At 39.6% G+C, this 24,429-nt stretch overlaps 1 protein-coding gene across 1 annotated transcript in view; it reads right to left on the bottom strand.

Annotated features, from left to right (window-relative positions):
* Positions 1-2,005: 2,005 nt before the first annotated feature.
* The window catches only part of LOC122801242 (septin-2-like), a 919,510-nt gene continuing 897,086 nt past the window's right edge, over positions 2,006-24,429 (bottom strand). The window contains exons 9-10 of the mRNA XM_044070794.1: positions 8,934-9,026; positions 2,006-2,209 (exon numbers count right to left, since the gene is read on the bottom strand). Coding sequence (XP_043926729.1) covers positions 2,006-2,209; positions 8,934-9,026 — 297 coding nt within the window. The remainder of the gene's footprint in view (positions 2,210-8,933; positions 9,027-24,429) is intronic.

The following is a 24,429-nucleotide window of genomic DNA, read 5'->3' on the forward strand; positions in this document are numbered from 1 at the left end:
GCAACTATTTTTGAGAACTAGACAAAATTAGCACAACTTATGCAACAAAGTGAAAAGGATAGTCTCCAAACTTGGGGAACCTTTGACATGAACAATAACCAGAAATCCCATATAGGTACTAGAGACATTTCAAAAATGTATGAACATTTGTATAAAACAGAGGGATGTGGAAACCAAGAAAAGATATATGGAAATATTTATGGAAGAATTAATTATGCCAAGGTTAGAGGCAGATGAGGCTTGACAAGTAATAACTTAACATATGAGGTAATGAGATAAAAATAGAGATGTATAATCAACAGGAAAATCTCCAGGAACATATAATATTCTTGTGGAAGTTTGGAGGGAAGAAACTGAAAAAGATCTGGAAGGTTTTTATTTAACATTTTAAAGGGAATAGTGAATTAGCAGCATCTTGGAAGAAAGCTGTGGTGTCTGTATTACACAGGGAGAGTAATGACTCCTCAGACCCTGCTTCACATAGACTCATTTCAATTTTAAACTGCAGCTATGAAGTGTTTGTCAATACTATGAGAATGGCAAAGGTATTGCCAAAATTGATACAGATCAAAGCACTTTTATGGAAGGGAGGCAAACAATGACAACATTAACAGAACAATGGCCATCCAAAGGGAAGCAGAGTATTAAAAAATACCACTACTGAATCAGGAACAACATATGCTTGAACTACAGACTGGTGTTGGGTCTTGATGCAGAGAAAGCATTTAATACAGTTAGCTGAGATTTTATGCATAGCACAGTGGTGGGAGTTTGCATTCACTGACAGAATAATAAGGTTAATTAGGAGGATACACGAAGAGTAGGCAGCAATAATTGACATGGGAGGGTTACTCTCCCAACAAGCTACATTTGAACAGAGGAACAAGGAAAGTGTGTCCTCTTTCCCCTTTATTTGCTTTATATTTAGAACCACTGAAAGAAAATTATGGACCCACAAAATTCAAGGAAATGACTGGTATGGTAATCAATAAAAGTTAACTTTACTCACAGGATATTTGTTGTACTGGATTAATTCAAAAAAGTCTGAAGTGTTGTGGAACATTCTGAGACAGTTTCAAGTCTTTTCAAGATATACAGCAAATGAAGATAAAACAAAGACTATATAGCAGTAAACTATGTACCCATATATGAACTGGTTCAGTGATACCCATATTTATGAGGGCATTAGTAGTATTTAGGTATCTGGATTAAAAAAGATTATATTATGGCAGCTAAAGATATGTGGGAATACACAACGATACAAAAACTGAGACGCTGGAAATCTCTTGATAATGGATATTAATACGCAAGCAGTTTTATACACAGGCATTTTTTTATCAATGTTGGAGATGTGAGGGGGAAAAGGTAACGTGTTTGAGTCTGAGTTGGCAGATTTTAAACAGCCTACAAAACACTGTCAGCTAGATTAAGGAGAAAAAAGACAGGAGGTGGGATCCTTAAAAAAAAAAAGTGGAAGAGCAACTTATGCAAATAATGGGATTTGTAGGAACAATGCATGCAAAGTAATGCTCAGGAAGAGTAGGGAGGTTTAAGAGAAGACAGTGAGCAATTTATGTAATGCTGGAGTGAAGGAATTATTAAAAACGCATAATGCACAAGAATAATGGAACTTTTATTGCCTTTTCTTTTAATATGTACCTATGTTATTGTTTAAAATGTCAGAGTTTAGTAAAGGTATATGAAATATGTAATACTTTCTTGTCCTGACGAGAATAAGATCTTTCACCAGTTCTGACATTGGAGTGAAATTCACTACCACTGCCTTTTTGATTTTATTCTCTGGAATGACTTTGATAACTGAAACAGAATTTGTTTACCTTGGGCTAGGCTTGTTAGAGAGTTTCATCATCAGCACAGAAGGATATTTTTCCTGTCCACAATACCACTGAAGCTTAACTGTTTTATATTAATTGCACCTGTTCCAAATACACAGCAAAGAGCAATGGTGCAGCATCCTTGTCACGTATCCCCACTGTGTTCTATTTTATCTCAACTTCAAAATCTGTAGAGGACCATCTTCCAATATTTCCAATTCACTCTGTTGAAAGCTCTCTCCACATACAGACCTCTTAGTGGAAGTGCTGTTTATATAGTCTATATCATTAAGGATATTTTCAAATGTCTGTTGATTCTCTATGAAGCCACATTGATCCAAGTCAATTATACTGGCTAAATTGGGGAAAAGCTCCTTGTCAGAATAGTCAAAATTTAAAATCATGATAAAGTACAAATACTAGTTGATATCAATTTGGGTTTGCTGGCTCTCTCCCCTCCCTTTTTTATAACCATCTTACTTAATTGATTCTTTCCATGTTTAAAGTAGGTCTCCCATCTTTCAAGAAATAAACTAGCCATTTGCTCCATCACTTTCTTCCTTCCCAACTTCCAGATTTCTACTGGAATCTCATCAGAACCTTGACATTTTCTGATCAACTGATGTTTTATGGCTTCTTGCATCTCTGCACTTATCTCTCAACAGTCTAGTCTCAGAATTTGGGATCCATGGTATAAGGATCTCATTTAAGAATACCTGCATTTCATGGAGATGTTCCTATCCCCATTATATCTTCTGTATACATGTGCTCATAGCAATTCCAAAACACTTCTACGTAATTCCATCTCCATTTTATTTTACTGTTCTAAATCTTGGTAATTGGTCTCTGGACTTGAATCCTTGGATTTTTTTTCAAAATAAAACTACTTCAGCATAGTTGCATTTCATTTAGTTCATCTAGACACTCCAAGGTTTTCTTCTTTGCTCTGTGTTCTTTACTGTTCCTCTACATTCAATCTACATAGTTTATGCTGAAGCTGCTAAATGGTTGCCAATCCTCTGTAGTTACTATTGCTTTTTCCCTATTCCTCTCATTCTTATATGACCACTAAACCTCTGAAACCTAACTTTAGTTCACCATACCTACTTCCCATGTTGTCTTTAAGACCATTGATCTGTCTCATTATATTCCGCAATCCAGTCTTTACAACTTTTCCATTTAAGCAAAAAAACAGGAAACCAACATTTTCATCCTGATTCCTCAGTTTGTTTCTTCATTTATGATGGGGCATGATCTGACAGGATAATTGGCGGTTCCTCCAATTTACTTACCAAATAATCATCATGATAGATGATACAAAATCAAACCTTGCTCAGGTGTCATGGACTAGTGAGAAATATAAAGAAAAAAGTTAATTTACATATTTCCAATGTCTTTTAATCCAAATATTTTCCCATACAACATCCCTTTGTGGAGACATCTTTTTGGCCCTCCTGATGCATCACAATTTTAAATCTAATTCACTAACTGTGTGTGTGTGGGCGGGGGGGCTACATATTTATCACAGATTCTGCTGCTTCCCCAGTACCCTCTGACCATTACAAATCTACTGAGTTAGTCCTCTTCTGTTCTACTTTGAAATTTCCATGCCCATGTAACAGAATCACAACTCCTCTTTTCTCTCAGTTCCTCATTATACTGGTTTCATCAAATCTTGGTGCTCATTTCTATTTAAATGAGTTTCTTCTGGCATAATTAACTGCACATTTTACTTGCAAAGGTAAGATAGGATGCTGCCTTTTCTCTCAAGATCTACCAAGCCATTAAAATTCCATCACCATTTGCTACCTCATTAATGACCTCACTTCCCTTTTTTTCGATTCCTCCTATGTGTGGGGCGCACCTTACTCATTCACTTATAGTAAATCCTTTCCCTTTTGAATGTGCCATTGGCTGGCTATTAAATGGATAATGATGAATATCTTGAATACTCATTTTTAAACCATAAAAATAATTTAAGCAAGTTAAATCTTGTAATAGTCGACTCATTTTTGAACCAACATTAACAATATGTCATCTGTATGTAGATAGTCTGCGTATTCCTTAAGAAATTTGATTCTGAATGAACACTGCAGTCATATGTCAATAATGTTGTCCCTGCAATGGATAAATTCCCCCTCAACCACACACTTTTATTAATGTACCCATTTTCAATTTCCTCACTTCTCCCATTGGAAGAAAGAACCCTCAATTTATAAATAATTTCCATGAGCACAGATTGCACAGAAGAAAAGCAGGCTAATTGTGGACCCACCAAATTCCCAAACTTCAAAAATCTTGCTAACATTAATCAACTAGTGCAACTGACCTATAGCTAGTTTTATTAGCAGACAAAACACACTAACACTGCTTACATTTTTATTAGAAACATGTCAAATCATAGTTATTTCATTTTCTTGACCTTTAATCTTTATAGAAGTCTTCCACACAATTACTGTAAGGGTCAACTCTTTTAACTAGAGAAGAAGCAAGATTCCAACCCTCCCCATTTGTGTGTCCACTTTGATTTTTTTTGTCTACTACTTTGTTGGAATGTATCAAATCAATGAGTCGTTTATCTTTCTTCTGGCATGCCCCTTCCCAGAAACCACACTCTCCAAGCCACAACCTTCCATCGACTGCAAACCACTCAGCAGGGCTCCTCAATTAAAAAAAGGTGAAAAGTATGTAAATGGAAGAAACTTGACCTAACTAAATAACATGCCCTAAGCTAAAGTGAAGCTCATCCTGGCAGCCTAATCGGCTTGCATTTTAAAATTCACAGAACTGGGGCAACGATTTAAGATCTTAGAACTTCCTTTTCATATGGATGATCAAAATCACTGATTTACCTCTATCAATTCTAGCTTTAATTTCCACTCTTCTTTTCCATACTTAAACCCCATGCACTAAAAAATAGTAGTGTGTCCAAGAGGGTTTTGCTTTAAAGAAATCTAATGCAATTGCAAGAAAGAGTACAATGCAACTTGCCCTCTAAATTCTTTGAAGTACTTCTGTTTTTCCATCCTTTTTTTTTGGTAAAATAGTGGAAAAGGTCTTATTGGTTGACCATCCTTGTTCAAGCCAGATGAAGGTAGTCTCTCTTCCATAGGATTCTCCTTAGCTTCATGTTCTGTCCTGGGCCAGTCTGCTCATGCTGTATGACATTTAGTTTTAAATGGCCTCTTCTGCCTCAAGATACATTTTAGTCCCATTTCTGAAGAAATTATGTCCTGCCACTCTAAGTTCCAGCTTTTTTAACTTTCTCAGCACTGGATTAAATTTATTCTTCTCTGGTAACATTGTAGCACAGTCATCATTTGTGTCTTCTAGCTTCACAGCTACTCGCTTGTTCCACAATTAGGATAAAATGTATTCTTTCTTCTCTAAAGATAGTTTTGTAACCAGTAAGTGTATACAAATCTTTCTAAACTGGTTAAGAAGAATTCTACTTTACGTGGCCTCTCAATCTGGAACTGCAGTTGTGGGATATTGATCTATCTGATGATCATATACACCATAAACATCTTGCGATTACAGCCTTCTATCTTTCCAGGGATCACAAAGTCTATGATTTTCCCTCCTACAATGATTTTCCAAATTTGTTAGTTTAGCTTTGCATTCTTTCCGAAGAACCAAAAATTCAACTGTTTCAGTGCCTCTTCCACCCTGTTCATTTTTTTAATTAGATTTTATGCAATCTTCTGACATGCTGCTTACTTAGAAGACTTCTGTCTCGTAGTGTCACACCATCATTTTTCATAACAGCATGGGAGTGTTTCAATGGCCCTTCTTTCAATGCTACAAAACTCCTGGATTTCTCCAGGTTTTCGCAGTTCATTTTTGTTAGTTTTCTTTGTTTTAGAAGTTCTTCTCTGGCAATCTTTTTTTCAACTCAAACTTCTTTTTCTTTAATTATGTCTCCCCCCCCCCAAGGACTGTCTTTAGTGTTTTTGGACCCTCCTCGCAGGAGAGCTAAAAAATAGCTGCTTACTAGTACACTGCCATACCGTAAATCCACAGTGTTAGCAACAGTCAAGTAGAAGCTTGTGTTTCCTTCTGCTCTGAGCACTCTATGGTCCCTTTCACCAGAACCACCTTCCCCTTGACAAAGGAGGCACAAGAACTAGGTAGTTTGGGATTACCTGATTTGAATGGGGTATTTCGGAGCTAGTTAAGGCTCCTATAAACAACACAAGCAGAAAGCTATAATTTAAAGTGGAAAAGGATGGCGATGAAATGAGGGAGGAGCTCAAGAAGCAAGGAGACTGGAATTTTGGATACAAAGCCTTAATGAGATTATATTCATAAAATAGCAGAAAGTGTTCCAAGAACTAAGCCAACAGAGTAATGGAAAAGGAGATTCTTCCAATAGGGATGGCCGCAATTAGGAGTGGAGAACGTGGGCAAGAGGGGGATGGAATTTACTGGGGAAAACTGTCAAAGCAACCAAGGTACTCGGAGCAAATGATCAGAGAAGGAAAGGTAATAGAATGGGAAGTGGCCTAGAATTCATTTGGACTGCAGGTTAGAGATTGCTTATACTCTGATATTAAGCCTTGATAGAAAAGGCAAAGATAAATAGGAGTATACTAAGAGAAAGAACAGTACTGGTAGAGTTTTTTTTAGTAGAACCTAGAACAGAAGCAGCTGTTAGAGAGAGAATGAGTGGGGCATACAAAATACTGCATAACTACAGGAATCAATTGGCAGAGGTTAGAAAGGATTGGCAAGAGATAGTGGATAAGCAATTCACAAAAACAATAGCAGAATATATGTATGGCTCTCAAACATACAACATAAGTTTAGAAGATTTAGGATTTTTGCTTGGAAGTGTTAGTAAATGTACTTCTGTATCCCAAGCAGACTACAAAGAATTTTTCCTCAGGTAGATTACAAATGTTGGGAGTTGTGATGGGGAAGAAAAATTAGGAACATATTTTTGGGAGTGTAATGAGCTGGCGGACTAAAAATTCCCTGCAGAATATTGTCAGGGATACTGGGTATACAAATTGATGTAACTAAGGAAATGATTATTTTGAGCTGTGACAGAATCAGAATTGCCTAGACCATAGCAAGGCCTTGCGGAGTATAATTCTGATAGCTGCCAAAAAAGCAATTAGAAAATGGAAATCAAAGTTTAAACCAACTGTACTAGAAGTAGTGAATACAATAGCAGATATAAAAAGTGGATGTAGGATCTTTAGAAAAGTTTACGAGCAAATTGCATTGAAAAAAAATGTGACCCTTGGGAATATGAACAGAATAATGTTTTAGAGGAGGAATGAGGTTTAAGGGAATGTAGGAATTGTCAAACCTTAACAGCTTGTTCAATGACTGTATTGATAAGTGATGTACAATATTTGCAAATGAAAATATGTCACTATGGTTTGTTTTCATTTGTGTAAATGTATAATTGCCTATGTCATACGTGATAATTCAATAAAGCGGTTTCTTGTTAAAAACACAAGAAAAACAAGGGAGACAACAGTGAGCTGATCTCTAGAAATAGGAGACATTACTCTGCATTTTGGTTTCTTTAAAAATTGCACTTTGTAGCTTTTAAGTGCCAGCACCTATTCGTACTGGAAGAGTCAAAGGAAGAGGACTGATGGGCCAGGTGTATTTCTGAGTGGAAAAACAGGGGGTCAGCCCAGCTGAGTCATGGCTGTTCTTTCAGGAAGTCCCACTGCTAGTGGCCCCCAAACTTGTCTTTTGGCTTTGCTTAGCATTCTTATCTAAGCTTTCTCTTCTTCCACTTACCAGCTTTATTTTTTCCTCTTTGGGGTAAAATGGACAAAATTTTGCAGAGTGGTTATGACGACGCAGACTTTAGCAAACACCGAGGGCCACAAAAGCACCTCTCCATTTCTGAGTTGCCAGACCTAGGGAGATCAGAGTCGACCACTGGAATTTCCAAAGTCTCTTGAGGTTTCACCCCATGTTACAGTGGCATGCTTCTTGAGATGAAGGTTTCTAAAGACCTTGCCAATGCCACAGCAGAATGGAACTAGGCATGCCCCTTATGAGCTGCAAATTCCCACAGTGATTTATCTCATTTCCCTTTCTCTTTGAGGTGAAATTTGCACAATGTGGACATGCATCTATATTGAGTGCTGGCCCGCAGGAATAAAGATAACAGGATAGTCTTTGTGGGGCAGTTTTTTCCTTGTAGTCTCTGTAATTATTAATTTTAATACTAACTTTAACAGGAGATTATAAAATCAGAATATCTATCAGACATCAGATAAGCAATACTGACAACAGTTTTAAAAAAAAAAATTCTCCTGTATGCAGCTCATCTTTCTTCTGAAAGCAGGCTGGCAGACTGACAAGTGCTGTGGTCATATACATAGCAAATTACTCTGCAAGAAATATCTAAAGATGGTATTAGGCAATGCCCTTATAACTCCAATGTCCTTGTGTGGCAGTGGGAGGGAGTCAGCCAAAGTCTTGGTGGAAGCTAAAGGTCTGAGCAACCTGTGGGCAGGACACTCCAACTGATGACTGCAATATGATTAACACAATCCAGTATCCTCAGACAGGGCAGTATAGATGACATTGTGAGAATTTAAAGGACTGACTTTGGGATAAGTACAAGTCACAACTCCTGTACCAGAGTGATGTTCTTTGTCTTTCTGAACTAGACAAATCTGGATCTAACGCTTGACCATTTCTGGTGTGGTGGGACCTACTGGATGGCACTTTGCTGTATGAGTCTTTCTCCAAGTCCTTTTGCCCTTGTGACTGCCAGACAACTGAGCCTCCCTCCAACTGGACTCAAGCTCTTCATTCTCCCACACTGGGCATCTCTAGTTTGGACATAACATCCATCTACAGGGGGATGTCACTGACACAGTGACTGTGATTCATCCTATGCCCATACTTCAGCATGCTTGCTACTGAAAGGGAGATCTTCATCCCCTCATCCAAATGAATGTGGCTTATTCACAGACTGGAGCTATATTGCAACTACTTTCTTGCTCCTAGACTGGGAACAACATGCCACAATGCCAATATTTTATTTTCTTTGAGCTTTACCTGATGTACAAAAATACCAGACCCAACTGAAGGGAGCATTGGTGAAGGTCAACTTACTTGATAAAATATGACACACAGACTGGTCAGATGATAAACTGGCATCACAGTGCCTGCTGCCAAACCAGCAACACCTGATGAACTTTGAGCAAGCTGTACAGAGAATTTAAAAAAAAAAACAACACAACTTCCATCTGTGGCTATCCATCTGCCAATACATAGTAAATGGAAATGCAGTTTACTGATCAAGGAAAATGTAGAGGGTGCGTAAACATGCTTTCTAAAGCTGTCTGGAGACCATGCTTCCTAATCCAAGTGATATCAAGTTTCTGCTGTGCTGGAGCATTTTTAATGACAGCTGCAATAGCAAATAAACTGGGCTTGGGAGTTTCTATCAGCCAATCCAGTCTTTGGGAGGCCAGAGAATACTGTCAAGTCTCCTCTGTCCAGCTGCCATATCATCAATGCATTTCCATACTGACTTAATTAGCTATACCCTTATTAATAGGAATGACACAAAGGAAGAAAGTAATTTAGTCTAAAAATTTTGCTGCAAGATACTTTGTGGAGAGGTGGTGTGGACATGAGCCTTCCTCCTCCTCCTCTGCTGAATGTATGAAAAACCCAGTGATAAAACCTGCCTCAGTGATAATGGCCTTTAGGCCCACACGCTCATGTGGATACAGACGTAGAGGAAGTCCTTTGGATTTGGCTAGCTTCAGCAAGAAGAAGTTCACCCATAGCTAACATGTACAGGGAATGGTAGGAGTCATTGTCAAGGGACAAGTAACTGGCATTATGTCACACCTGCCAATGATGCCGTGGAGACATGAAAGGGCTGTACAGGGCCTAGTGCTGGCATCAAGTAATGTTCTTTAGAGTGCAATGCTACACCCAAATGAAGATGTCACAGCAGATTTCAAACGTCTGCAAGAATCTGAAAACCTGAAAAGCATACATTTGTGTAGGAACACCCTGTGGTACCTTGTCTGCCCAGACCATTAGATGCTACTGGACCTGGAAGATCACAGACCTATGGTACAGTGATTTGAGGGGCATTTCCCAAATGTCAGGATGGATGTGCGAGTGCCCTGGATGACTGCTGGTAAGGTGGAAGGGCTCCATCAGCTACACCCTGGGATGTACCCTCCCAAGGTGGAAGCTGGGGCAGTACATCCTTCAGGACCTTCCTCATCCTTCTTGGAGGTACAGTGGGGCCTTGAACCCACAATATTCAAGAATACACTCACAATGCACAAGACTCAGTGAGCCATTTCTGAAACAGAATTGTTTCAGAGAGGGTTTAACCATAGTTTACCCTCCATTTCTTGGGTCTTACGATCACTGCCTGCCAGAGACCTGGAGATGAATGTGGGACCACTCGACTTACCCTTGTACAAGAAACCTTCCTCCTGGTAACATCAAAGATAGGAGCTTACACAAATGAAAGTTGGGATTTACTAATAAACTGCATGTCGAATTCAGGGGCCATGCATGTCTTCTAGTGTGGAATGTGATACCACAGTATGCACTGTATAAACAGCATTTCAGCAAAAAAAAAAAAAAAATGCTACTGTGGAATTAGTCGAACCCAAATGCAGACCCAAGAATGATGGTCTCCAGTGTTTGTTCAGCTTACTTGTTATTCAGTGATTTCTTTTTAAATCTGGTATCAATATCTTATCTAGGTGTCAGCATCAAGTCCCAAAAACAAACTCAATGACAAACATTTCAATTTATGAAAATTTTTTTACCTCTATAGCTTTGAAACAAAAATGCAACCTGGGTGAGAATTATTAGAAAATAAATCATCTCAATTGAAGAACTTCAAAAGCAGTTTTAATACAAACTTGTGGCAGTGATATAGTATAACGATGGGTAAACCATCAATGCATAGTGAAAAATCAGTACAGTACTTTAAGTTCTAGTGCTTGCAGGTAGAGCATTAACTGTTAAAATTCATCACTGTTCCATAATGATCTGTAGAGATTTCTGGCTCATGCCCAAAATGGCTTCATGCAAATTCACATTTAGAGCTAACAATAAATTCAAGATACTTTTCCTTACCACAGTTCAACAAAGAATAAGAATAAATATGAATCATCATCGTTACCATATGGAATACTAACTTTAAGACATTTAAAATGAAAGCAATACAGAGGTAAAATGTTGCTTAAACTTCTGACGTGCAAAGGAGAGAAAGGAAAATGCATCAGGCACAAACTGTTGAATGCTACTGGCAGCTGCCTTCTATACATCTCCAAATAAATCAAATGTATGATTGGTACTGCAGCACACTCAGAATGTTTTGTCCAGGAGGGTAGATACTTTATTTGCCAGATGACATTTGGTCTGGCTACATGTTCGCGTGTGTGGAGGTGGAAGGAATGCAGTGCCAACAGCTTTGCAAGCTGGCAAATCCTTGGAATGTACAGCTGTGGGCCCATGAATTAAGCTCTTGGGGGGTATACAACTACTGCTGCTAAACCATGTCATAAAAGCTACCATCCTGTAGTCAAGGCTGTGCTGCAGTGCTTACAAACATCTATACACAAAGACCTGCCTCAAGGAGGTAGGGCAGTACAAAATATTTTCAACAAAAGACCACCTCAACAACGCTACAAGCAAATTTCAGGAACTAAACAAAAATAACCAGAATCATTACAGCAATCATAGTGGTATAAACCCAAAACAATCAATGCAGAACTGGAAGTAGTTCTGATTTCATTAAGGAGTGGTTCAGTGAGAGTTTCTTCACCACTGAGGCCAAGAGACCATTTTAATACGCTTTTAACCTCAGAAGCTGATTTGTGTACTGTAGATTCTGTTAGCAAAAGAAAAGCCTTGAAGGTCAGAAAACCACAGTTTACAAAGCTAAAGAATTAAAAAGCTAAGCAATTCGATGCAAATCAGCTTATTAAAGAAAACTGTTTTCTAATACAAAACTTCAATAATATAGAAGCTGTCTACAATGCAGCAAGTACCACAACTGAACACTGTATTTTATTACTTTAAAAGCTTAAGAGGAGTACGCGCTTCAATAAAGGACATCCTTAACCCTGTCAGCAACTTTACACTGCAGATGCAGTCTTTTGAAATGCTAGTTGTTTTTTTTTTTGCTACTGTGACAAAAGGTTCAATAAAAGCAAACTCATTGAATGCCTTACCCATACACTTACTACAAACATATACTTTGCATAGTATATGGTTAAGTCAACCTCTATAAAGTGGCACAGAAAACCTCTACATTAAAATATTCTGGGAAATGCCAATACAAGAACCTATGCACAACATCTTTACAATAACTGCCACAGATGGTAAAATACTTCTATTTTACTATCTGAAATTATAAAACATGCCTCAAAATATACACAGATACTTCCAAATGCCTTTGTATTTGGTGCCATTTTGCTTTCTCAGCACAATTCTACTTGGTGAATGACCTGAAACCAGACTGTGCTTTCTCTTCTGCGCAATAACCAAGTTACCAACACTGCTTCAATTTCTCTGCTTTACAGAGCTATTCAGCTATGGAGGGATTAACATGTTATTATTTCATTTTAATTAAGTACAATGACCAATAAAGTGAATATCTAAAGCAACTTTTCAAATTATAACAGCATGAATTGGAAAGATCCACTATATTTGTATGGCAACAATACAAAAGGAGAAAAAATCTGCATCTTAGGCATACAGTTCACTGAAAACAGAAGCAAAGCAAACAAAGAGGTCGTCCTTAAAAAAGTAACTACAAAATCTGGAGTAGACATGGCACTTCAGTAACATCCAATATCCCCCAAACAACCTATATCAGCATATAGATCATTCTAAACCAGATATATATCCTGTTCATCACTGCATTGCTATCCTCTGCAAAGCAGCAGCATGTAACATTCTTTACAGTGTGTCTATTTGAAAAAAAGATGGGCAGCTTACATGAAACTGGCTTCACTGGAAAGTGGCGATTCCTTTAGCTACTGAGACGGAGTACCTGCATTACTTATTTCTGAATATCATGATTATTATTACAAACATTAAAAAGACCGCATATAAATACAAAATTTATGCTGGAACAAAGCTATCACATCTGATGTAAAGTTACAAATTCCAAAATGAAACTGGAATGTATGCAGTTAATACAAATTGATAGAAATTGGAATGTATACAGTTAATACAAACTGGTATAGTGCACACTAATAATGGGACCAACATTACAGCTGTATGCAGAATGTTCTAAAGTAACAGCCTCCAAGTCATCAAGCATAAAAAAGCAATTTTCAGTCTCTTTGCTGATAACTCATTTTTCAGTCTCTTGAAAATTCTGAACAGTTCCTTTGCAGAGTAGCTATATTCACCTGCCTGGAGAGAGAAAAAAATCATTTACTGTTGTAAAATGGTAAACCATTCTGTATTTCTTTCACATCTACAAATGTGAACTACGAAAACACAAACTGATATAAGCAGCCTCTAGGCTGCAAGCAAAGGCTTCTTCATTTCTGAGGCTTTCTGAAATCTCAATTAAACATGCAAAAAATACCCACTTTTAATGAGAGAATGATTTTGATAAATTTACAACCAAATGGTTTAAATATTAGGAATATATATGGAGACTAGCTGTGACTATGCAATGCAATAATCACAACCCTTACACAAACGTTATTACAGTGTTGCATGTTCATATAGAGACAAAATGACCACGATAAAACGATATTTAGAAATCTTACTTTAAGTCTGTCTACTGGGATAATGCACTGATCTCAGTGGACCTGTTTTAAGCACAAAGACAGATACCACAGGACAAATTATATACAAATGTATACACAAACAAGAGCCCCCCCCCAAACAAGTTCTAAATAAATGTGGATACAAATGCAAGAAATAACCATGTTAAACATAACGTGAATATAGAACACGGTCTTTACAAATGAACGGATACTACCTGAAACTGCAATGAACCTAAGAAAAAGGTGTTTGGTGGGATAAAGACTTCAGCAGAATTGACAAGAGGGATTTTTGTAGTATAGATGAGTAGTGGGGAGTAGCAATAGCATAGTTTAAGTAATGGGGCCCATTGGTATTTAGTTGGAACAAGCACGTGTTTTCTGAACAATGGTGCAAATTCTGTGTAGGAAGCGATTTCTTCTAGTACACTGGTACAGAATCCCATAGACTGGTGCACTACAGTTTAGTTCCTGGTGTCATCACATTTGGGGTGGCTTGTAAGAGGTGTCTTAAGGTTGTACGAGTAGGTTTAGGTGAAAGTTTACATGCTTGTGGGAAAACTGAGTCAAGGGTTAAGCATTGTAAAGCAGGGAGCCAAAAAAGAGGTCAGACATTTGTCTGATTAGCAGCTACCTAGCTTTACAGAGCATAAGGCATAATATCCCAAGAAACACAGTCCTAAACACCCTCTCGCAAAACAAGGGCAGCCCATTCCTTGTCTGCTCTAACCCAGCATCTTGGACACCTACTTCTACTGGATATCAGCGTCTCCCTCCCTGCAGTCTACAAGACATAATATCCCAAGAAACACAGTGTAGGTGATTGCCTATGGTTTTACTATTTTTTCCCTCTTTGTAACAATTTCTGGCTGCACATACACACGGCCGTGTAGTATTCCCGGCCGTTTTCTTGCTCATACACTTGAGTCGAATTAACCTAATTAGTGGTGTTGCTTCCTTTCTTGGCCACTAGATGGCAGCCCATCACTGCAAATAGTAAGCTCCCACTGTCCAAAACCAAAAGCCAGATAACTAGCTGGGAATATGAGCTAGAAAACCAAGGTTACGGCTTTTATTTTCACATAGCCGTTATTACCCCAAGCAAGTGAGTGGCTTCCAGACCAGACTACAAATTCTACCAAGCTAAATGTGTAATAAACTGCTCCAGCAACAAAAAGGATAGTGCTGTTACTGATTGTTTCTTAGACTCTTGCCTCCATCAGCTGGGCTTGCCTCGCTATGCTCGGGCTCACTCCGCTCCCCTACCCTACCCCCCATTCCCACCCACCCCCACAATTTCATTTATACCCATACTCCCTTCCTCTCCATTACCTCACAGCTCCTCCCACCAAACTAAATAACCCATCTCCCTTAAACAATTAACCTAAAGTACTACTACACTTATCACGTAACTAAAATTACCCCACCTTCTCTATCAACTCCCCTAACTACAAGTAACAATGCACACCCTTTCACACCCCTCCAACTTGAGTCTTCTCTATATAATCTACGTTGCTGTTCTTATTTCATTAGCAACCTTAAACTATCATGTCCAACTACTCCACAACCTAATTACCCCTAAACAATCCACTACTCTATACTATTATTTAGCCCAAACATTCAAATAGCCCCATACCAGTTTCAAATTTCCCACACAGACTACTACCTACACAGACTACTCCCACCCATTAATATGTCTCAAGCCTCACTACAGCAAATTAAAACAGCCATCAAATTTAACAAACTCCTTTCATATCTATTCCAACAACTCAGATGTTGTGGGGACATTCACCCCAACCCAGGACCACACACAACAAACATCCCAAACACTAATCAACATAACCCCTTATTCCATAGACCAAAATCCTCTCTCCTCTTTCTTAATCTAAACATGAAGAGTATCCTTAAAGTCCATGACCTTCATGCCCTATTATCTCTATACAAACCTGAAATTGTCATATTAACTGAAACTTGGCTAAAACCAGAAATCCACAATAACCAAATTACAGCCCCAAGATATATCATTCGCAGAGAGAGAGTACGCAAAAGGGGTGGGGGAGTACCAATATTGTACAAAGATCACCTCATCCTCAAATAACCTGATATTACCTTACCAGAATTCAATAATGCAGACCTCATTCTTGCCAAATTTCAACTAAACCCAAACAAACATATTAATATCATTGGCTGCTACACCCCCCCCCCAGGAAATAATGTCACTACCTTAGAAAACCTACTTGAATACATATCTACCTCTCTACCACAAGAGAATATCTTACTTTGTGACTTTAACATAGACTGGCTTAACTGTTCTAGCCAAACTCCACTCACCCACATCAACCTCCATGGCTTTACCCAAGTTATCACTACCACCACCAGGAATGACAAAAAAATCCAAACGCTAATCAAGACTGGACTGGATACTCTTATTCCACCCATCCCTTGCATCCCTAACCGGATGTCTACCAGACATTCTCAGTGACCACCAACCAACATACCTACTAAGAGCGAAATCTCCCCAAATAAGCCATGTAACTCTAAGAGAAGTCAGAACTAAAAAGAACTTTAACTCTAATGACTTCAATGACCTAAGATGTTGCAACTGGACCCCTCTTTAATCAATTACCTCTAGAAGAGGCAGTAATGTACTTTAATATAACCTAAATACAAATGCTTAACCACCATGCTCCCTCTAGAACCACAAGAATAAAAACTAAACATGCACCCTGGCTTACTAAACCCACCAAAACTATTCTCTAAGAAAGGGACGAAGCATGGAACCAGTTTCACAAAACCAAAACCCAACTAGACAAACTAACATACTTACAATTAATAAAATAAAGCCAAAAAATACATCAAAATGGACAAAATCAGCTATTACCAAAACCTACAACAGAAACATGTAAAAAACCCTCAGGAGTTCTGGGCTGCAATCAACTCTGTATTGCAACCTTGAAAAACAAAAACACCCTCACCCACAACTGAGAACCATGATAACACCCCCATCCAGATTAATAAATATATTGAGACAATCCAAGCCCTAAGTAAATAACCAACTGAATATCACACCCCCTCCTTAAACACACCAACTACAACAGAACCACTTGAACAACAAACTAATAGATTCTACTTTACCTTTCAGCCAATATCAACCAAAACTATTAAAAAACTTCTCCAAAAGCTCAAACCCACCACTCTGGCTGCCGATAACCTACTGTCTTAATACCTCCAAGTAGCTGCACCAGCTATAGCCTACCCTGTTGCAATCCTCATCAATAGGTCCATCTCCCAGTGCCAAGTACCACACATATGGAAAACCTCCTATATTATACCATTACACAAAAGAAGGTAACACTCCTTTGAATTCAACAACTACCGTCCTATTGCTACTTTATCACCCTTATCAAAAATCACAGAACAGGTCATACACACAAAACTCATGGACTACCTTCAAAAAAACAATTTGCTTTAGACCCTTTCATAGTACCATCACTGCACTAATAGCATTCACTAACAGCATTAATCAGTATAGAAATAATGGCCAACTAGTCTCTGCCATATTCTTAGACTTATCTAAAGCATTTGATATGGTGGATCACAAACTTCTCCATACTCTATCTACCCTAAAACTCAGTTTCTCCTCCTTCAAATGGTTTGAGAACCATCTATCAGGTCACCAAAAGGCTGTAAAATGGCAGAACCAAATATCCTGTCTACTACCAGTATCCCTAGGAGCCCCAACAAGGCTCCATCCTAGGTCCATTACTCTTCACTCTATTCACCAATCAATTCTCATCCTCCATGCCAAAAGCCACAATAATTCAATATGCATTTGACACCACAATCATATGTGCTGCCCCAACATTCTAACACCTCCACTCCCAAAGACAAGAATGCTTCTCACTAGCTGAAACCTGGCTTAGCAACCACCAGCTTATTCTTAAGCTAGCTAAAACCAAATTACTCCTCTTCACCTCTTATAGAGCCTTCCCCCTTTCAGACAACTTCACTAGCACCTCTAATAACAAAACTATTACCTCAACTACCCACACCAAACTTTTAGGCGTAGAAATAGACAACCACCTAAGATTCGACTTGCATATTTCTCAAACTATAAAAAAAAGTTCACAAAAAACAGGGGCTCCTTTATCGTAACAAGCAATTTCTCTCCAAGCAATCCAAAACCACAATAGTCAAGACATATCTACTATCCACTCTCCTCTACGCATCCCCAGTATTTACCAAACTCCACAAAACAGAACTATCCAAACTAGAAACCTGTTATAATAAGATAAGCTAAATTTGCAAATGAATCAGTATATAAAACACAACACTGTCTATCTCTCAAGAAACTGAACTGGTTGGCGTTCCCTCAACTACTTCAACTTGATCAACTGTCACTAGCACATAAGTGAAACCATCACTCAGATAAGATTCCAGCCCTTCAAACCCTAATACACCCTCACGCCACAGCAAGAACCTTGAGATCAAGCACCCTTAACCTCCTTGAAGTTACAAGACATAACAATGAGGCATGTAAATCTCTCTTTAGCTGCTACATTTCCAAACTCTGGAACTCCCTACATTTCCAAACTCTGAAACTCCCTACCTGCCCAAATAACATCAAATAACTCCAAAACACAATTCAAAAAAATAGTAAAAAGCCACCTGAAAAACAACTGGCTATGTTCTTCTTTTACCCCTGGTAAAGGATGAAATACTAGAAATATCAACATTCATTGGCAATCAATGTTAAGTCTAGCTTCTCACATGTAACTGTCTGCTTTTATAAGTATGAAACATCTTAACTCATGAATAATCTAAAATCTAGTTTCTCACATTTGACTGCCTGCTTTTATAAGTTAAGAAAACATTATAAAACTACATACAAACCTGCCAACTACTGTTATATCCTACCTGTATAAGGCTGTAATATACTGCATGTGTTGAATGTGTACAGAATGTATTATACTGTAAGATGAGTTTACTATCTGACAGCTATCTAACTATGAGCCTTGCTAACTGGCCATATTTACCTATGATTGTAAACCTGTTTTTATATGTGTATTCCACCATTTGTATTAACTTTTCATACATGTAAAGTACCTCTTGTGTAACTGGAGCTTTTCTCCCCGGGCCCCCACCGAAAATGGACGTGTGTCCAGCCGGACTATTATCTCAGTCAACAAATGTAAAATAAATAAGGCAGTGGTGTTCCTGATGAATGAGTTTGTAATGAAATGGCACATTTTACTGGAGATGCTTGTAGGGTGGTTTTTTTTACTGGAAGCTATACATGATGGGTACTTTCTGTTCTAATTGGGCAAGAAGCATCCATTTGCCTATAGCTACTCTCTCATTTTTGTTTAGCAATAGCTTGTTTCAAAAACTGGTCAACTGAGCTCGATTTCCTGGAAAGATGCAAAAAGGTCTTGAGGACTGATGGTGTTATATACGTACAGTAGGCGTTGTCTATACGGACCCAGTTTGTGCAGAATTCTCTTTTCCTTATTTTGTGGATTAGGAAAAAAGCAGGGAGGTTAATGGCATGACTGAGGAATAGCTCATTTACCACTTTAGGCATAAAAGAGGTACTTACCCTCAAGAACACTTGGCCATTATGGAAGATAAGGAAGGGGGGCAGGGTGCCATCCAGCCCTGCAGCTCAAAGACTTATCTTGCTGACGGAAGGGTAACTTGGAGTATGGTTTTTCAAGTACAGAATTTGAAAGATGGAGAGGCTGCTGACTCAAAAGGTGGAACAGTGAGTTTTTCCAAATCAAAATTAAAGTCACAGGAAGGCAAAATAACTTTCCTAGGAAGTTTTAGGCAGAGTCCACCCTTATGAAACTGTTTCACCTCTAGTCTACATAGAAGGGGAGGGTCAAGAGGTAAGCAAACAGAGAGGTCATAGAAGTGCCTCTACTGACTATGCCAAGCCAGTTTTTAAGAGTGCTCACACACATATGACGCTGCGAACACCTGTTGTATAGTGTCCTGTTTATGGGCATGACACTAAATGGAAAATCTTCCATTTAGTTATGTAAGATTTCTATACAGTATGTTTCTTTGCCTCCTGGGGAACCTGAAATATATTCTTAGAGAACTGGTGTCTGAAAGGGATCAGAATCCTATCATACATAACGTCATGTTGAGAGATGACAGGTTGGGGTGAAGAAGGGAGCCTGTCTGTTGTGTCAGCAAGTCCACTTTTGTGAGATAAGCTTGTGGTGATGATTCCTGGTTAGGTAGTAGATAAGGTGGAATAGATATTGCCTTGGCAAGAGAGTTACCAGTAAGATCTTTGCCTTATCTGTCAGGATCTTTAACAAGACTTTTGGAAGAAGTGGAAGTGGAGGGAAGGCATGCAAGACCCTCCCTTTCCAATGAAAAGACATGACATCCAATTGCCATGCTTGAGGACAAGGAGGCCTGGTGCAGAACAGAGGCAGTTTGTTGTGGATGGAGGCAATTAAGTCAATCTGTGGGATACCCCCATTTGTGGACTTTGTCTAGGAAGACCTCCCTACATCCATTTGCGAGGATCTTCCCTTGATCTGCTTAGAAAACTTGCAAGGACATTGCCCTATGAGGAAATGTCAACGGCTTGAAGGGTCAGGTTTGCATTTGTGGCCTAATCCTGCTCCATAACACCTACTCTGCACAGCTGATAGGATATGGCTTCCCCTACTTGTTTTTGTACTACAGGACTGTACTGTTGTCTGTGAAAACTCTGAGAGGTCCTGGGGGTGGGAACAGGTATGCAAGCCTTACCTCCTTCAGGCTGGTGCACTCTGACTTCAGATTCAGTGACTACTGGCCCTAAACTCTGTGGGGGCCTGACTATGCCCACATACAACATCCAAAGCATCTGTGTGTAGTTCCTGTTGCCGTACCTGCAATTTGAAAGATAAACCCGAGTTGAAGTTTACATGCTAGATCCACCATAGGATTTCTTTTAATAAGCAGGGAAGATGAGGAATGTGTATCCAGTAGATGAGAACGTCGGGACCAAATAGATTTCAGGTACCACCGCACCTCTGTCATATGGAGCTGGATGTCTCTCTCTCATGTAGAGCTGGAAAAGAGGCATGTTTGTGGTCATGATCCATCCCCAGTGTCCTGAGGGTCTCTCTTGCTGTGCAAGTCTGAAGGGAAGTAACTGGAAAAACAAACTCGTCTTGAGGCAGGAAAGCCTGCATGAGTTTGGTGTCCAGTCCTCAACACAAGACTAGGTATTGGGTTGATTCCAGAGTGTATTTCTTGAAGTTTACTGTGAACCCCAGGCATTGGGATAAGGCCATGGTGAAGTGGAGATGAAGCAAAAGGGTTTTTGGAGCAGATGCCTGTATTAACAGGTTTCCTACGTAAGGAAAGATTTAAATTCCCCAGCAGAAAGCTATGACTGGAATCAGACACTGTGAAAACCCTAGGTGCTGCAGAAAGTCCAAAAGGCACAGCAAAGAACTGAAAGTCTGACGAGTAGGCAAAATACCGAAGAAATTTCCTGAAGGAAGGGTGGACTGGGATGTGAAGTTAGGCATCCTTAGATCCAAGGACACCATAAATGCTTGTGGGAGAATGAAGGGCAGAAGAGTTTAGATGGACATCATCTTGAAGAATGGGACCTTGAGAAAGGTGTTGACAGTGGACAAATCCAGTACAGGTCACCATTCTCCTTTTCTTGGACCAAGGAAAAGTCTGGAATAGAATCCCTTTCCCATGTACTGTTGTGGTAGAGGTTCTAAACTGCCTTGGTCAAGCAAAGCATAAATGATGGGAGAGCACAATTATATCAGACTGTAATGTGAATGAGGGATGCTCTTGAATGGTGGGACTTCCTTCCAAGTCATTCTGTAACCCTGCTGAATAACGGAGAAGACCCATTTGTCTGTGGTAATGAGTTGCCACTTCTCTGCAGAAGACACGAGTTTTTTTGGACAAGGGGAGATTGGTACTGAAGGAGGGGGAGAAACCAGTGTGGTCAGGCTGACTTTTCTGGGTAGGGAATCCTTTCAGATTTAGAATCCCTGTCTGGTTTTCCTTAGAATCTTTTCCTATGAAATTTATTGACCTTAAGAGAGGGCCTGGACTCCCTGCGTGCAAACAAAATGGGCTTTTGCAGGGTCATTTCTCTGATATCTTGGTACAGAAGTAAGGAAAAATTGTCAGCAATCTATCATTTTCCTCTGTTCTTGTATGGTTTTAAACAGACTGGCTGCAACAGGATCAATAACAGAGCCCTACTAAAAGAGGACTTCAGTAGCTTTTCTGTAATATCCTCAGGAAGTGACTGAGCATAGCCACATATACCTTCCGATCATAGAACCTGCAGCAATTGCTCTGGAGGAAGCTTCAACTTTTTCCTAGCTGCATTTGATGCTATGCCTAGCCACCTGTGAAGCCTGGGTGACAATAGACATGGTCTATTGCCTGCTGGCTGGTCCTTCCATAGAAGTCATAGTTTTATTTAACTTCCCCAAAACAGACAGATATTTAGTCATTTGGTTCTGAAAGTTCAGATTCCTGAAGGCTAGCATAGAAGAGGAATATACCTTCTTTCCCAGTCTACCCATTGCTCTACTGTCTTTATCTGACAGAAAGGCATTAGCAGCAGGCAGTTGCTTTGAAGGCTTGTGTGTAGCCAAAGAAAACATTGGAGGATCTGCCAAGGTATTCTTGTACAAAAACTTTAAATCTTCGGGTACTTTACAGAATGGGATACGTATTTTAGGGGCTGGTAGCGGACAGTCAGGAGAAGTGGAAGTAGATGCAAAGGCATCGAGGAAGGCTTCCAGGACAGGAGAAACAGGGGTTGGAGCAGGACTGCCTACTTCTAAAAGATATCTTTTTTGCAAATCTGAAATCTGTTCTGAATCTCATTCAAAGTGCTCCATCATGTTACTGATGGTCTCACTAAATAAAGCTGCTTTAACAGGGGAATCTAGAAAAATAGTTTTCAACCTCAGAGGTCACGGCTTGGAGAATGAATCTGAGAAAATGAGTCTGAGAAAAGAAGGTCAGGGAGTGTTCATCACAGTGTCTCTTCTGGGGAGTAGCAGGATTAGGAGCAGATGAAGCAAAAGATGGCCTGAGTACCATTACGGCCTTAAACAAGTCCTGGGAGAAATCCATCCACTCCTTTTCCTTGGACATTTGGGGAAAGGAAACATTTTTAGTTTTCTGTTTTTTCTTTTTAGGTGTGAAATTTACTTTCACTAGACACAGAGACTCTGACCCCCTGGGGTATTTTGAAAAGAGACCTTGGTATTTCCATTCAAGCTAAAATTTGTAGAAAAAAATGATACAGTGTTCGTCCCCCTCTCACTAGTGTTGGTCATATCAATTATTTCAGATCTGTGAACCTGAGACTCCATACCGACCTCCAGATGGGTCAATGTAGAAGGCATTGAGGGTGTCAGGCATACCACAGGTTCAGAGACCTCAATGAGTAAGTCAGAGTCCGACTGGGCAGGTGTAATGTTGGGCCTAGGCCTCAAACTTTCTTCAGTATTGGAGGGATGTCAGGGGTGGAAGAGTCTGGCATTTTATCTTGGGCAAGAAGCTTAAGATACTAGATGTCCAAGTATATATAGAGGAAAGAAAGAGTCTGTAGGGTTTTTAGTATGAATGACTGGCGAATCGCACAGTCCCTATAATTATGCTCCGTGCCTAAACAAAAGAGGCACTGGAAATCCTTTTAGGGAATCTTCCAACCACAATCATACTTTTCCCTCCCAGCTGACATCTAATAAAGTACTAAACAGCAATATTAGCAAGAAAATCAAGGAAAGTTCGCCAAAGGGACATTTATCTCAACTAGTGAAGGCCAATAAAATCAACTACTACTAGTAGAAGAGAGAGATGGGTGCAGAATCTGCATTTGCACTGGCATCAAGATATCTAAGGTTTTATTCTCCTATGTCTGCTTATGTTCCCTTATGCCCACGGGCTTAGATCATATGTTTGACGTATGGCTCTGTGGAAGACTTTGGCTTTGGTACCCCAAGCAAACACCCTGGCTATCTGGCAGGATAACCTCAATATTCTGGAATACTGTAACAATGACCCAAAAAGGACATCATACTTCTCTAAAATCCTAATGGGAAAGACAGATGCTCAAACCTGTGTGTGCATGCCAGAAACAGCATTCGTTAGAAAGGGCCACAGTGGTGCACCGTACACAGTGAAACGGCACACAAGTTAGAAAGGGACACAGTGGTGCAGCAGTTAGCATTGCCACCTCACAGCAAGTGATTGTCCAGTTCAATTCTCGTCTGGGTTGCCTTCCATGCAGAGTCTGAATGCCCCCCCGTGTTCATGTGGTTTTCCTCCGGGTGCTGTAGTTTCCTCCCACATTCCAAAGACATGTGTCTGGAGCATCTCTCCCTGGGCCTCCACTGAAAATGGGCTCTGTCCCAGTTGGACTTTCCCGGTAAACAAATGTTAAATCAATCAAAGGGCTTCTGCCAGATCTGCCACTTACCTTAAGGTCTTCAATGTAATAGATCATCACACACCCATGACTCAATGTCTTACCAAGCATCAAAAAAGCATAATATGTTTTGTGCCTGCGACACAAATTCTGATGCAGGCTTACCCAATGACACTACAACTAGAGCCACCCGACGTTACTGGTCCTGGGGATGGCCCATTAGTTTCAGCCCAAGTTTCACTAATCCATGATGGAGTGGAATCAAGGGGTCAATTCATGAGATCAGGCTGGACAGCCCCAGATCCAAGCAGACAAACAAATGGAGAGGAGCAGCAGCAGTTATGGCAACTGTTGCAATGGATCAGATGGATGAGGAGTGTATCCCTTTAGAACAAGTGTC

The sequence above is a fragment of the Protopterus annectens genome, chromosome 4.part1 (assembly GCF_019279795.1).
Source record: "Protopterus annectens isolate FY-2018-M chromosome 4.part1, PAN1.0, whole genome shotgun sequence".
NCBI classification, from domain to species: domain Eukaryota; kingdom Metazoa; phylum Chordata; order Ceratodontiformes; family Protopteridae; genus Protopterus; species Protopterus annectens.